The following is a 16,554-nucleotide window of genomic DNA, read 5'->3' as shown; positions in this document are numbered from 1 at the left end:
CCATTGGTACGTGGACAGTCGAATGATTTATTAGGTTATTTGTGATCAAAGAAGACTACAATTTGCAACAACATTATTAGTTTTTATAACGGATGTTTTACATTTTAACGAATTCATAAGTTGAGGTATGACATTACAATGTTTAAAACATGATGTATGAGATTGTGGTTCGATCTATAGTTGAGGTAATTTTATATAATTTACCCTAATTAGAAGCACAAGTAAAAGTTAAGGATGATTGGTTAGATTGCTCCATTGGATTGTACACAAGACATTCGAAAGGAAATTCATAATTCTTATTATTCTTTTTTTTTCTTTGAAAGGGGAGACGACTAGTGGCGAATTAAGGTTATCCAACCCTTTGAAACTGGAAGAGACTAGTTGGGAATTGCACTTTACCCATGGTCATGATTAAGCAAATTCATAGCTTACAAAGTATCGAACTTAAAGACCTCTCATTTTTTTTCTTCACCGAGTTGTTGTTCGCACTTTTCCACTAAGCCACTTGTCATAGTTGGAAATTCATAATTCTTTACAATTAATTCATTTTCTTTGAGATTTACAAGGCCAAGTGAAACTCGGTGACAGATTATAATTACAAGAAATTGTTGCTTTCCAATAAATCTAATCCAAGGATGGATAACTATATACTTAGAAGAATAATATTATTGACGAGCAGTAGTGTTGTGGTGAGTTAATTTGAGTGCTTCTTGTCGGATGCATGCAAGGTTTAGTTTGATCTCCTTACAAAGTCTACCCTCAACAAGGCGAACGGGCAGCCACATCTTTGGCTTTACATCAACCATGTAGGAGAGACTTGTGTGCACTTGCACTTGCTGCTGCTGCTGTAATTGCATCATTAATTTTCCTAATTAGGGCCGGCATTGACGGGCTTGAGCGCTCCTGTATATTATATATAATGTATGTATGTATATGTATATCTATAGATAGTGAGTTAAGTTAGTACCTGCGGGTGTGGGTGTTTCTGTTGGAGAGACCATTTTCCTTGAAAGATTTCGAAGTCGCCTTCAACCATGTTAAATCGGATATCACGCTTGTGACCGAAATTATTAGGAAGGGTCTCAAGTGGAGTCTCGTAACAATCTACGATCCCTTTAGCATTGAATTTCAGCCCCAACGCCAACTTCTGCTCCCCAATCTGTTACTAATTAATTCATTCAGATAACATATTTAATTTGATCTCCTTAACTGTAAAGCACCAGATTCTCATGCCCTGCTATTAGACAAATGAGAGAGAGAGAGAGAGAGAGAGAGAGAGAGAGAGAGAGAGAGAGAGAGAGAGAGAGAGAGAGAGAGAAAGAGAGACCTGCAAAAGCCGAGCATAGCCGTCCGTCTTATCGAGCACTTGGCAGACGGCGAGTCCCGGAATGAAGTCGGCCAATCTCTCGTAATCAGTCAATAGATTCCAGACGGTGTTGAGTGGGGCTTCTATCCCAATTTCCAACCGGATCCTCCGACAGTTGTTTCCCGTCTTCTCTATCTCTATTTCTATATCTATGTCAAGATCAATTTCTTCGCCTATGGCTACGGATTCTGTAGCATCGTCATCGTCATCATCCTGGGACAAGATGGACGAATCGACCTTGTTTGAAGATGAGCACTGCACCTGCACATGAGGACTGCTACTGAATTGAGAGACGGCGGTGAAAAGGTTTGGATTTCTAAAAATAGAAAAAGAAAAATCAGTCGCTGTCGCTGCAAGGTTAGGGCTTTTTTGTGGTACCAGCAGCAATGCTTTTGGAGTGGGAGTTGCAGTTGCAGTTGCAGCAGTGGAACAAGGGATATGGAGCAGAGTTGTGTAACTACTAGGACTTGGAGCTTGCATTTTCATTCATTCACTATCAGTCACTCACACAAATGAAGCCTTATTCTTATCTCAATCATCAATATCTTATCTATTTCTCTTCTTTTATTATTTGTCCTCTTTCTACTTGTAGATTCAAATAGGGGATGTAAGTTGGAGTGGAGTATTTATTAAATATAGCAAAAAATTAACTCTTAATTTCAAAAATGTCACTTTTTATAAAAAAATTCAAATATATCCAAAATTTTACTTAAATAATCATAAATACTCTCAAATTTAACAATTAAATAAATTAAAGGTTTTTTAGATACTGTCACCTCAAGCTCCAACTTCACCTTTGCTTCTACACTCCACCAGCACAACCTATCCCCTTCGACCCTCTCATCACCGACATTGAGCGCCGTAGTGGTTACCGCAAGTGGGAGCAGCAAAATTTCAATCATGCCTTCAATGCCTTTTTTCTTACTAATATCAAAAATAGTTTTTAAAGTTAATCTACATGTTGTTATATGATTGTATTTGTGAGACCCACGTTAATGTAGAACAACAAAGAGATAGAGGAGATGTGTCAAAAACACACGAGGCTTGACAAAAAAATGATAGAAGAGCAATGCTCAATTCTTCATTACCATAAAATTATAATTCCAAATTGTCTCCTTTAACATATCAAACTCCTTCCCTAATATACTAGTGTGCCAAAACATCTACATCAATGCAAATACAACTCCCTAAGCCACCGAAGCATATTAAAGGGCAATTGTTCCACCTAGCCACTTAATTTAAAACACAACTTACAATGCATCAAAATTACTACAAAATATTAAATCAAAGCCTAAGATACATGAATCTCAAAGTAATAATTAACGGAATAGCCAAATACCAAAATACCAAAAGCCCCGTTGAATAAACTCTTTATGCATTGCATCAGACTCTCCGGGTGAGAAAGAACTTGTCCACGAGTTCACTAATTTCAAGCCAAGCTCTTTCCAAATCGCCGAGTTTAGAAACCATTTTGCCTCACTTCTCTTTCTTTTCTTCTTCGAACTAACAAAAATATTACTCGCATGGTAGAAACAAAGATTCTTACTTTCCCAAAATTGTAGTAACCTACGTAACTTTTCACGAAAGATATAATGGCTTCAAAATCATAATTAACTCTTTCCTTGCATTCAAATAGTTGTTGATGGATCCATAGATAAAGTCATACCAAATGGAAACATAAAACTGAAAGTTAGGAGCCTTTTCCTCAACCGTAGGCAAATAAGTAGTATAATTTGTAATGTTTGAAGCATCCAGCGAAATAATATTATATGAAATCAGGTCCACACTCATTGTTCCATCTCTCCCATGAACCAAGAAGACGTCATTAGAACCACTAGATGGATTGGCAAAACCTTTTGCTTCGAGATCCCCCTTTGTGCAAGACACGAAATTGTGTAGAGAAATTGATTTGCAAGCATCAAATATATCAATTGATGAATAATCCATCTTGTTATGATGAAGAGATTCATCAATGACCTCTTTTTTTTGAACATGTATCTCCATCTTCATGATATTCATCATAGATAGGTGGTAAGGTGCAATCATAAGTATAGCCCAATTCATCATTATCAAACTCATTTTCAAAGATAAGTGATACTAATGGGGTTACCTTCAAATTTGAAACTTTAGGCATCACCATTTGTTCATTTTGATGAGTATTTGGGTTCACCTTATCAGATTTGCATTCAACAATGCAAGACCTTGTTGGAAATGTGCCCTAAAGCCAATCATGTGATGATACTTTACGGACATTTCACATGTTAAACTAATCTAGTTTTACATATAAAGGGCATAAATTATTGTTTGAGCCGTCTCATATAAATGTTATATGCTTAAACGATAAAGTCCAAGGAATATGTGATTGGGAGAATGTAATCTAATGAAGTTAGATTCATGAGACCATTCTTTCGTAGACACATCCTAAATGTTCCTGATCATAGGATTGCCAATTGGACGTTGACAGTCCGTTAAGATCAGTACGTACTATGTCTTCTCTCAGGGAGAGTGATTAGTCTCGAGTCATTGGTGTGTGTGACATCAAGACAAGTACGTAGGTGCTCAATAGAGAATGAGTTCACTGAACGTGATCAACGAAGAGTTCTTATATTCCATGTCACATGAGAACTCATGGTTGGGATAATGCAAAGTAGTCCTTTGACCTGAGGCATCACAGTTGTCTTGTGGTTAAGTCCTTGATCTTTGATTATGTCAAAGTCACCCCCTCGGGGTGTCCACGGCATCGTTGGGGTTAAGCCACTTAGCTATGGAGACAAGTGAATGCGCAACAAGGGATCTCTAACCTTCAAACAGTTGAGGGAGAATACTCTATGATATGATTTGAAATCTCTGGCCAGAGTATGAATGAGATTAGGGAATGCGTTCCAAATCACATTCAAGGAAATCATATAAGCACACGAATCACATTGGATAGTAGACATGAATAAATAAACTATCATACCAAACAATGTGGACAAGAGTATTAGATTAGAGAAGGACCGTATTGCATTTGTAATCCCAAACTGAATAGGTTCTCTATCCTCTTCTGATTAGCTTGGGTAACCATGATATGCTGCTAGGTGTCACTCATGGTTTGTGGAAGCCCTAAACGTGTGTAATCACTAAAGGGAGAATTGAAAATAGTTTCAATTCACAATCGATGTAAAATGGTTTTAATCGCCCACTACCTCGCTAAAAGGAACCTAATGGATCGCACACCATAAAAGGTGGAGATTGAAGATTAAACGGAAATGAGTAAGAATGATTAAATGGTTTAATCATTTATTTATGGCAAGGATTAATTAATATGTTAATTAATCAAACGAATAAGTTCGTTAAAGACTTCGGGATAGTTTTGGACCTTAAGGCCCAATGGGCTTCGAACGTCAAGCCCATTAACTTAAGTTGTATGACAATTTAATGAATGAAGATTCATTAAAGCCCAAAAGCCCAAAATCCCCTAAATGGCAAGCCATAGTGTGATGAATTAGGGTTTTGGTTATTTAGGTCACTTAAAGGAGTGACTATATAAATGACTTTATAACAAAATATTCATTAAGTGATTAAGGGTTTATTTTGGGGGAAAATTGGTGAGAATTGTCTCTCCATTTTCTCTCTAAAGAGGCCAACACCTTGGAGGGTACATCTAGCAATCCTACTACTCCAAGGTCACTCATTTCTTCTACAATCTAACCTTGGTGAAGAGACTTAGAGGTTCTCAATTTTGGGAACTTAGAGAACCTATTCTTCCATCCAAATCCATGGATCTAAGAAGCAAGGAATGAAGGCCCTATCTCTTTGGGTGATTAGCCTTTGCTTATGCAAAGAGGAATCTACAAAGGTAATAATTTCAACTCACTTTGTTTTGAGTTGATTATTGGTTCACCAATCTACTAGGCTTTGAATTTCATGGTAATGTTTTGTTTTTGAGTGCATGCAAGCATGATTCCGCCTTTAATTGTTAATTGCATGTTATATGATGTTGCTCAAATGAACATGTTTTTCAAAATAAATCCTTCAAGTGGTATCAGAGCCTAGGTCTAGTAGTTGGTGAATCCTTTTGGGTTTTGTAGTTCATAAGTTTATGATTTAAAAGTTGTAATTGTTACAAGCTTTATTCTTGCTTCTTTGAATGAAAATTTTGTTTGAAAATTTGCCATCTCAAATGTTGTAGATGTAGTTCATATGAGGATGAATATTGGAGCTAAAATTTGGTGCCATGATTTTGGGGATTTTCGGCCAAATCCAAAGGGTGATTTTTTGGGTTCATGTTTGTCTTGTTAAAAATGTTTTAAGGTGACTTTTGGAACCCCTAAGTACCCTAGGATGTTAACACCATTTTGAATGGTGAAAATTTGAGTTTTATGGCTTGAAAACATTCATGGAGCTCTTATGGGTTTTCATGGATGTTCTTCAATGTTCTTGATGTTCTTGCCAAGAACAAAAAGGTTTTGTGTTTTGATTCAAAGTTTTGAATATTTCATAAAGTTTATGTTATATGTTTTTCAAATGATTTATCATGTATTTAAAGTGTTAAATATTTGTATAAATGATGATGGAAACATCAATCATCAAAACATATATTATTTTTATGAAAGTATTTAAAGTGTTAAATATTTGTATAAATGATGAAAGAAATATCAATCATCAAAACATATATTATTTTTATGAAAGGTGAAAGCACTACTTGATTGTTTTTGACAAAACTAATAAATCAAAACACCCACCACTCCTTTTTATCCCTAAAAACCGGCCACCCTAATAAAATAGGGTATTTTTTGGGCTTTTATGCAATTACATAAAGTTTTGATACTTTTGTGTATTTGTACTTTGACCCGAAAGTTTACGTTTTGACGTTAAGGCCTAAAAACGCTAAAGGACAAATTGTTTTGCTCCTTTAATGAAGTTTTGAATTTATTTAAATTTTGGGTTCTAGTTGTATTTACATGAAGTAGTGACTTTTGTGTTTTTACAAAGTGACCCCAAAAGTTTATGTTTTCGCAATATGGCCCAAAAAGTTGTGGTTATTGCATGATGGCCCAAATAGGATGAGAACAAAATTGTTTTGTCTCTTTAAATGAGAATTGGATTTTCATTTTGTTTAGCTCCACTTAAATCAATTTTATGGATACAAAAACCAAATGAAAATGTTGCATTCAATTAATTAGTTAAAGCGTTAATTAATTAAAGGATGATTATGAACCTAAGCCTAATATAATTGAGCTATGTGAAAGGCGTTTCAAATTTGTTTGAACCATGGGAATGTGTAGATTAGATTTTGGTTGTAATTTGATTTGATCAAATGTTGTAAAAGGGCATAAGTCCTTCTTTACTTTAAGGTAATTTGTTTTATGCAAATGTTGTAATGAGCATAAGCTCATCCTTTACTTTGAAGTATTTCTTTCTTGCTTTATATGATATGCATGAAAATGAAGTAATTGGGTCCAACGCCCCTAAGACAACACGCCTTAATGTGATTAAACGCGTAACTAAAATCAATCTCCATCCCTAGACCGAGATTCAACACAAGGCTCGTGTTGAATCTAAACAAAGGTTCATAGTCATCCTAAGGCCCTAAGGCAACTATATAGTCCATCAAATGAATGCAAACCTTATGTTAGTAGTAACATATACTCTTGCTTTAAAAACCGTTTTAAAAGCATAGTGGGAGTATTATGTACAACTAAAACAATCATATGGACCAATAGTTGTAATAGGACCAAAATAGTTTTAATAGAGATTAAAATGTATGTTTATATGTGATGAGACCTAAAACCCTCAACCAAACCATTATTAAGTTGATAAGCGTGAGAGTGCTTAGAACACTCTTTCGTGGCCTTCCACCGTGGTGGGCTTCAATCGTTTGTGACTCGTACAATGTATTCGTCCAGTTCTGGGGTTGCAAAGTATGTGCTTACATTCAGGAGAAGCCTATAAACATATGATGAAGTGAAAGGTAGGCAACGAGTGTGGCCAATATGGAGTTCTTCTGAGGCCATTCTTGAACCCCTACTTGAACTAGCATGGTGGGAATGACTTAACTAAGTGCAATGGTGCCAATATGGAGTTCTTCTGAGGCATCATTCTCTAGAGGCCAAACAAGATGGGTACTTGCATTAGTTGCAAATGAGTAAGCGTACTCTCTCATTATTATTGTTGCTAGCCAATATGGAGTTCTTCTGAGGTGGGCTTGGTAATAGTGAGTCTCCCATAACCTACTAAGAGTTTCATCCAAAACTCTCGAATTCCAATGAGGGATATGGAATTTGCCAAAAATAGTGGGTGGTGCTATTTTGATTTAAAGACCCGAATCAAATGGCTTAAAATCAATCAATTTATATTCGTTATGTATTTGATTACCAATATATTTGCAAACGCTATCCAACACTTGACAAATAAAAGCCGAACGTTTAGTTTACGGACTTGGTACTACAAAACCATAGATTGTCTTTAATGGCTTGTAAATGTACCTAAGTAGTCTCATCCTCACAATCTTCCTATTGATAATGATCATTAGAAGAATATGTTAGAAAAGGTCTATCATAGAGAGGACAACACTTTTAATGTCATAATTCTTCAATTACAAATTGTTGTATGAAGAAATAAGAGTTGCTTTGAACAACCCTTAGTCAATACAAACACTTAGTGCTTATTTCTTTGTTAATTGAACAAAGAACTTGAGAAGTAAGCACAAGGGCATGGACACTTTATGTGCCATGATTCTTCACTTACAATTTGTTGTGTGAAGAAATAAGAGTTGCCTTGTACAACTCTTTAAAGTTTGTAATTATGTTTAGAACATAATGGTTGGTTGACAAAAATAGTCCATTAACATGGACTTATGATGATTTTGAATCATTGAATGTTGAAGTGATAAACCACTTAACGAGACGGAAACTAGGCAAGGACTTCACCTTTGTTTCCCTATCCTAATCGTTCACTAAGTTTATTGTAAACTATGTAGTGAACAATAAACCACATGCTCTCCAAAATTGTTTGATGTGTATAACACAATTGAAAAAAGGTTTCAAGAGAGATAGTGGGAGTTTAGGGACCATGACTAATGTAGTCAAAGGTGAAAGTCAAATAAAGAAGATAAATAACTCCAAGGGAACAAACTTTCTTTATGAAAGGATGGACATTGGAAGGGGTATTTGCAAGAAATGTCTTGCAAGTGTCAAGGACACACCTTTCGAAGGTGTTGTAAAATGTTCTTGAAAAGTTCAAAACAGTTGGTTCTTCTACTTGAATGTATGATTCCGTATTAGTAACTATGTTTTACAAATCGTTGTAAAAGTGTGACTAATAAGAAGTAGAAGATATATGAGAGAAGAAAAGGTGCTTCACATACGAAACGTGAATCAAATGTAGATCTCTGTGAAAACAGATAGTACTTACTTCCTCATATAAACTACCAAAGAAATTGGATTATAGTAATCTAATTGATTGTCTCTATAGTAGAGATGATATGGTAGTGTTAACTGTTTAGAATATAATGATGCTTAAAACCCAAAAGGTTGCAAGGTAGTGACTAATCCCAACTAAATTGTGATACCTCTAAAACATAAGTTACGAGTTGGTGAAACAAGGATGTTTTGGATCGTTAGATCCGGATCCAATACCTTCTTGTTAAAATTGTATAGAGGCGAAATGTTCGAATCTTTATTCTTTTGGAAAGAAGAAAGAATCACAAAGTTGTTGAGATTAATTCACTTAGATGTTAGTGGCACTTGTCCACAACATAATACTACTCATGTTATATGACATTCACCGAAGATCACTCTCGGTTGGACTATAGTTTATTTTGAATAAACACAAGTCCGAATACTTTGCAAAAGGTTTCAAAGAATTCAAGAAATGTAAATAGATGAGTAAGATATCTAAAGTATTTACCTCCTTAGATTTGATCCAAGGAAAGGTAACACTTTACATGAGTTTCCTTGAAAGATATCAAGGAAAATAGCATCATAAGATAATGTATTTCTCCATTAGGAGAAGAACGAACTCAAATAAGATTTAGTTCATTAGATGTTATCTATTACCCATATATAGGATATATACTTCTAAAACAATATGATTGTCAATTAGAAGATCTTCCAAAATTTTCATAACTCCATAAGATGTAGTTGGAAAAGAAAGACAAATCTTAAGCATGTTAAAGATTTGGGGTTGTGTGCTAACTAGCAATATTTGTTTGATAACAATCTTGTAGGATATCCTTAAAATAACTTTTGGATATCGCTTCTATAAACCAACTAACAAAGGTTGTTTTGTTAGGTAGTTCATTGTAATCCTACAATGTGATTTGCCTAAGATGCAAATGAACGAGAGATAGAACTCAAAGAATGGGTTCTTTGAGAGACAAGAAAGTAATCAACAAATATAACAACCTAGTTCCTATACCACAAGCTCCAAGGTAGTCGATAAGAATGAAAATCCTTATGACTACATTGAGTGCATATACGATATATACTCAAGAAAATGGTAAAGTACCATTTGACTCGAAATAATGAAACCTTCAAGCTAATTGGTAGCTTAAGGTGACTACAATCAAAGAGAATGGTTGACTTTGAAGAAACCATCTTTGAGATAGTCTTGGTTTCAATTAATTCGAAGATTGCTAGCTACAACTAAATGGTGATTCAATGTTTTGACATAATATGGGTTTCCGAAACCATTATTAAGATAGTCTTGATAATATATGTCTAAAACTATAAATCACAAGACATGTAAGTTGTAGAGATCCATCCATCATGGATCTTAGCAAGTTAGTGGGAGCTATTTGCATTTTATGAGAAAAGGATCAAATCGTTTGATTTCTCATAAAGATGTAAATGAATCTTTTGTTTACTAGTTTTACAAAAGATTAGTGGGAGTTAATCATGTTCCTAAAATTTAAGTATATATATGATATATTAATTTTGGAAATGAAAAGAAAGCTTCTTCGTTAAAGTTATGACTTTAACCATTCTATAAACGATAGAATGTATATGGGAGATATAGTCTATATACATGGGATGGAAATCTATAATGATATATTTCATGATATAATTGGATTATATCAATCCCTAATAATAGACAATGGATGCTAGGAAGTTTCTCATATGATGATAAACTTCAATAAGAAGGACGATTCTAGTGAGACTAGCAAGTTGCCCTTCTCAAAGGGAACGTACCCTTTGACTCCCAAAGAAATAATGCGTAAATTGAATCCTTTATGCATACGCAGAAAGGTGATTTATGTATTTCATATTGTATGAAAAACATTGATATGAGTTGTACCTAGAACGGTACAAGATGATATCAGTGCAAGCCCAGGATCAGAACCATGGCAACTGTCAAGTGAGTCCTTAAGTATTTGAGAAATACTAAAGGATAAATTCCTCAAAGATCGAGGAAGAATCAAAGTGACGTAATGGAAGCATAAATGTATTAGATTATGAATCTAATCCATCATTGGATGTTTCTTCATTATGAATGAAGAGATAAACAGATATCTCTTTATTATGACTAAAGAGATATTTGGATGGAAACATTAAAGTATGACTTTAGTGTGTTCCATTATGAATGCAAGATATATTGCCATATAGAAGTTTACAACAATGTTGTTTGGATGGGAAAGTTCATTTATGAACTCTCTATTCCGTTCCAACCAGAAAGTGTATGACACTAATGGGGCGATAGCTCAAGCCTGGGAATCAAGGTCTCATCAAGATCCGAACTCAAATGAGAGACTGAACCACATGATTGAGAATCATGTATAATGGTGACGTCGTTATTCTCAAGGTTGCTTCTATGGATAAAACATATAGATGTCCACTGTCTAGGCCTACTATTCAGCCATTTATGAAATGACTACAGAAGAGGTATCATCAAGATGACCAAGCTGATTGGCTCTAGTGCAAGTGGGAGATTGTTGGAAATGTGCCCTAAAGCCAATCATGTGATGATACTTTACGGACATTTCACATGTTAAACTAATCTAGTTTTACATATAAAGGGCATAAATTATTGTTTGAGCCGTCTCATATAAATGTTATATGCTTAAACGATAAAGTCCAAGGAATATGTGATTGGGAGAATGTAATCTAATGAAGTTAGATTCATGAGACCATTCTTTCGTAGACACATCCTAAATGTTCCTGATCATAGGATTGCCAATTGGACGTTGACAGTCCGTTAAGATCAGTACGTACTATGTCTTCTCTCAGGGAGAGTGATTAGTCTCGAGTCATTGGTGTGTGTGACATCAAGACAAGTACGTAGGTGCTCAATAGAGAATGAGTTCACTGAACGTGATCAACGAAGAGTTCTTATATTCCATGTCACATGAGAACTCATGGTTGGGATAATGCAAAGTAGTCCTTTGACCTGAGGCATCACAGTTGTCTTGTGGTTAAGTCCTTGATCTTTGATTATGTCAAAGTCACCCCCTCGGGGTGTCCACGTCATCGTTGGGGTTAAGCCACTTAGCTATGGAGACAAGTGAATGCGCAACAAGGGATCTCTAACCTTCAAACAGTTGAGGGAGAATACTCTATGATATGATTTGAAATCTCTGGCCAGAGTATGAATGAGATTAGGGAATGCGTTCCAAATCACATTCAAGGAAATCATATAAGCACACGAATCACATTGGATAGTAGACATGAATAAATAAACTATCATACCAAACAATGTGGACAAGAGTATTAGATTAGAGAAGGACCGTATTGCATTTGTAATCCCAAACTGAATAGGTTCTCTATCCTCTTCTGATTAGCTTGGGTAACCATGATATGCTGCTAGGTGTCACTCATGGTTTGTGGAAGCCCTAAACGTGTGTAATCACTAAAGGGAGAATTGAAAATAGTTTCAATTCACAATCGATGTAAAATGGTTTTAATCGCCCACTACCTCGCTAAAAGGAACCTAATGGATCGCACACCATAAAAGGTGGAGATTGAAGATTAAACGGAAATGAGTAAGAATGATTAAATGGTTTAATCATTTATTTATGGCAAGGATTAATTAATATGTTAATTAATCAAACGAATAAGTTCGTTAAAGACTTCGGGATAGTTTTGGACCTTAAGGCCCAATGGGCTTCGAACGTCAAGCCCATTAACTTAAGTTGTATGACAATTTAATGAATGAAGATTCATTAAAGCCCAAAAGCCCAAAATCCCCTAAATGGCAAGCCATAGTGTGATGAATTAGGGTTTTGGTTATTTAGGTCACTTAAAGAAGTGACTATATAAATGACTTTATAACAAAATATTCATTAAGTGATTAAGGGTTTATTTTGGGGGAAAATTGGTGAGAATTGTCTCTCCATTTTCTCTCTAAAGAGGCCAACACCTTGGAGGGTACATCTAGCAATCCTACTACTCCAAGGTCACTCATTTCTTCTACAATCTAACCTTGGTGAAGAGACTTAGAGGTTCTCAATTTTGGGAACTTAGAGAACCTATTCTTCCATCCAAATCCATGGATCTAAGAAGCAAGGAATGAAGGCCCTATCTCTTTGGGTGATTAGCCTTTGCTTATGCAAAGAGGAATCTACAAAGGTAATAATTTCAACTCACTTTGTTTTGAGTTGATTATTGGTTCACCAATCTACTAGGCTTTGAATTTCATGGTAATGTTTTGTTTTTGAGTGCATGCAAGCATGATTCCGCCTTTAATTGTTAATTGCATGCTATATGATGTTGCTCAAATGAACATGTTTTTCAAAATAAATCCTTCAGACCTAGCATCCTCAAGCCAACTACCAAACCTTGACATTTGGGTATTCCACCATCGTTGGTTGTGCTTCTTGCTTTTTGATCCACCATGCTTCCTTCGAGCTTCTAGGCATTCAATTCGCAAGGCAAGCAACTCGATTTCTTGTCGCAACTCTTGAATTTCGTCATCTCGATCAACTCTCAAATCCCCAAGCTCTTGGTTACCACGCCTTCCTCTACCTCCCATCATTTCCATTTAGATAAAGAGCGCGGAAGCAACCCAAAGAGTGTAGCGAAGCTCTAGTACCAAATAATGCAGAATGACAAAGAGATAGAGGATATGTATAAAAAACACACGAGGCTTGACAGAAAAATGATAGAAGAGCAATGCTCAATTCTTCATTACCATAAAATTATAATTCCAAATTGTCTCCTTTAACATATCAAACTCCTTCCCTAATATACTAGTGTGCCAAAACATCTTCATTAATGCAAATACAACTCCCTAAGCCACCGAAGCATATTAAATGACAGTTGTTCCACCTAACCACTTAATTTAAAACACAACTTACAATGCATCAAAATTACTACAAAATATTAAATCACAACCTAAGATACATGAATCTCAAATTAATAATTAACGGAATAGCCAAATACCAAAATACCAAAAGCCCCGCTGAATAAACGTCTTATGCACTGCATCACACGTGGTGCCACATCATCACACTAACAGAACAATTGATAGATTTTGCACGAAAAAAACTAAATGATCATGATAGACAAATTAAAAAAAAGACTAAAATGATTCATGATAAAGAAATTCAAGAATACTACTATTGATTATCATTAATCGTTAAGGACCAGATTAAAGAGTTATGTCAATGTCACGAATCATTTTGGCTAAAAAGTCTTTAATTTATTTGATTGTTAAATTTGAGGATATTTGTATCTATTTAGATGGAATTTTGGATATATTTGAAAAATTTTATAAAAAAAAATGACATTTTTGAAAGATTTTATAAAAAATGACATTTTTGAAATTAAGGGTTAATTTTTAGCTATTTTTGATAAATACACGTTGCAGAGTCGGTTCTCTTAGTTACCGGCAATGTTTGAAATATCTTGAATATGTTCGATATTTTCACGAGAATATCCAAAAATTCAGGGAACGATATAAAGAAAGGAGGCGAAGTGTACATTTCACCCCATATCCCCAATATTTCTGGAAATCAGTCAATTTCCTCGATATCTTATGCATCCTTGCAGAAATTTCAACAAAAAATGTACAGACTAGTGGTCAAGTTTTCCCTCTTCATTTCTTTTCACGTTTTCTTTTATTATTTGTGCTCTTTCTACTTGAGTAGTAGCATGTAGGGGATGTAAGTTGGAGAGTCGGTTCTCTTAGTTATCAGGTGATCAATTTTTCATACCTACCTTTAGATTTGACTAGCAATGGTGTCGGGTTTAAAACTGTACATACCTTGTAATTTGTTAAAGCTGGATGCTTAGAATATCAAAAGTGACATTGTTTTTTCATAAGACATTGGAAAAATCACGTCAGAACTTTAATGAAACAACATTTGAATCAAATGGCATGAAACCACGGAGAACATAAATTGTAAAAAAGAAGTTGAACATAATAACCCTTTAGAAAAATCTATTAACCAAGAATGGAAAGTCATTTAGAATAGAAATAACTAATGAAGAAATGCGGAAACAAATCAGTACCATAAGCTGTATAGCATTTGGATGAACTATATATAAAACATACTTGATAGAGCATGTAATCGTTTTAACAACATTGTTTGTACCATACTTGACCAATCCCGAAACTACTGAGCACCGGTCAACGTTATACCGTCAAGGACCCAGAAGAGTTTCCCTCCAACCAGGAGGCCAATCACAGCGTGACACGTGTTGACATCAAAAGCCAATCATAGCGCGACACGTGTCAACATCAGAAGCCAATCACAACACGACACGTGTCAATGTCAGAATGAAACTAGGAACTATCTTTTATAAATAGAGATCATGCTCTCACAATATTTCCTAATGTCATTTGTACTAAATCATTCACTTGTACTCACTAAAGGAGAGCTTGAACCTATGTACTTGTGTAAACCCTTCACAATTAATGAGAAATCCTCTACTCCGTGGACGTAGCCAATCTGGGTGAACCACGTACATCTTGTGTTTGCTTCCCTGTCTCTATCCATTTACATACTTATCCACACTAGTGACCGGAGCAATCTAGCGAAGGTCACAAACTTAACACTTTCTGTTGTACCAAAGTCCTCACTGATTTTGTGCATCAACATTTGGCGCCGTCTGTAGGAACGACACTTATTCCCACTATCTTCAGCTTTGTTAAGCTGGTTTCCACCATTCGTACACTCTCTTTTGACCAGGCATCCCTCTCCAACATGCGGAGCGAAAGAAGCCACAGCATGAAAATGACACCCTTCTTGCACTTAGTGCTAAGCAACGAAAGAAGGAAAGAAAGAGGGTTGCTCTTCAAGCTAAAGTCGATGAGCTAGAAGCTCAGAACAACAATATAGCAATGAAGAATGAGGTCCTCCAAGAGCAGTATAAGAAGCTCTTTGAGATGCTCCATGAAACTAGGCGTACTCAAACACGCAAGCTCGTTACCCGTGTTGACATTAACAATCATCTGGGTGCCCCCCAACACAGAGGGTCGCCTTCCTTCGACATGGGTATCCCTGATGAGGAGCGAGCTAATCATCAAAACATTGATCAACATGAGACTTCTCTCAACCCAGCTGTTTCGACCCGAAGTAGGAGAAGTGGAGAAAGACACCTCCTTACAGAAGGAGTGGAAGGATCAAAAGCCATCTTTTGCGACTGTCGAGATTTCCTAAAGCAACATCGAGACAATCCCATCCATGTAAGCTCGAAGATCAATAACCCAAGGGTCTCTGAAAGACTCGGTCCCCTCCCATGTCCTAGGCCGGCTACCAATTTGGGGAAAGGGCAACAAGTCCTAGAGAAACACGAAGGTATAAGGGACTCAGAGATGTTCTGACAGACATACCTTGGAAGTCAACACGGCGAGTCCAGGGAAAAATCACATGCTCTTGATCAAACCTTCATACTTCCAAGAGGATATAGAGATTTGCGAAAGAAAGCTTTAATGGTACATGACTCCACTCAGGACCCTCTTGTTCTACAGCTTCTTAAGGAAGTAAACAAGTTGAAGGCCGAATGACAAGCTGAGATACCTGATTGGAACCAAGCTAGGCCTGGCCCGCTTACAAGGAGGATCCTCAACACCCCCTTCAAGCGAAGACAAAACAAAAGCTTGGTTTACAACTCTATACTGGAAGGGATGACCCAATTGAACACCTTAACCTCTTTGAGTCCCCCATGGCATATTGGATGCACACCGACAAAGAGCAATGTCTTCTCTTCCCCTCCACCCTCTCTGGCGGAGCTCTAAACTGGTATTGCTGTGTTCCACCTGAGACA

The 16,554-nt window shown here is 36.0% G+C and overlaps 1 protein-coding gene across 3 annotated transcripts; it reads right to left on the bottom strand.

Annotated features, from left to right (window-relative positions):
- Positions 1-511: 511 nt before the first annotated feature.
- Positions 512-1,933, bottom strand: LOC126582708 (uncharacterized). 3 transcript variants are annotated; one of them, XM_050246885.1, is made up of 4 exons: positions 1,745-1,929; positions 1,328-1,627; positions 968-1,159; positions 512-845 (listed from the first exon to the last, which is right to left on the bottom strand). In XM_050246885.1, the coding sequence occupies exons 1-4, from the start codon at positions 1,850-1,852 to the stop codon at positions 666-668; spliced, it is 780 nt and encodes a 259-aa protein (XP_050102842.1). In that variant the 5' UTR covers positions 1,853-1,929; the 3' UTR covers positions 512-665. The 3 variants fall into 3 exon arrangements, with proteins under 3 accessions (XP_050102842.1, XP_050102841.1, XP_050102840.1); XM_050246884.1 differs by having other exon boundaries at positions 512-842; positions 1,328-1,933; XM_050246883.1 differs by having other exon boundaries at positions 1,328-1,928.
- Positions 1,934-16,554: the final 14,621 nt, after the last annotated feature.

The sequence above is a fragment of the Malus sylvestris genome, chromosome 9 (assembly GCF_916048215.2).
Source record: "Malus sylvestris chromosome 9, drMalSylv7.2, whole genome shotgun sequence".
NCBI lineage: Eukaryota > Viridiplantae > Streptophyta > Magnoliopsida > Rosales > Rosaceae > Malus > Malus sylvestris.
The sequence above is the reverse complement of the archived record's forward strand: the minus strand, read 5'-3'. Positions and strand labels throughout refer to the sequence as shown.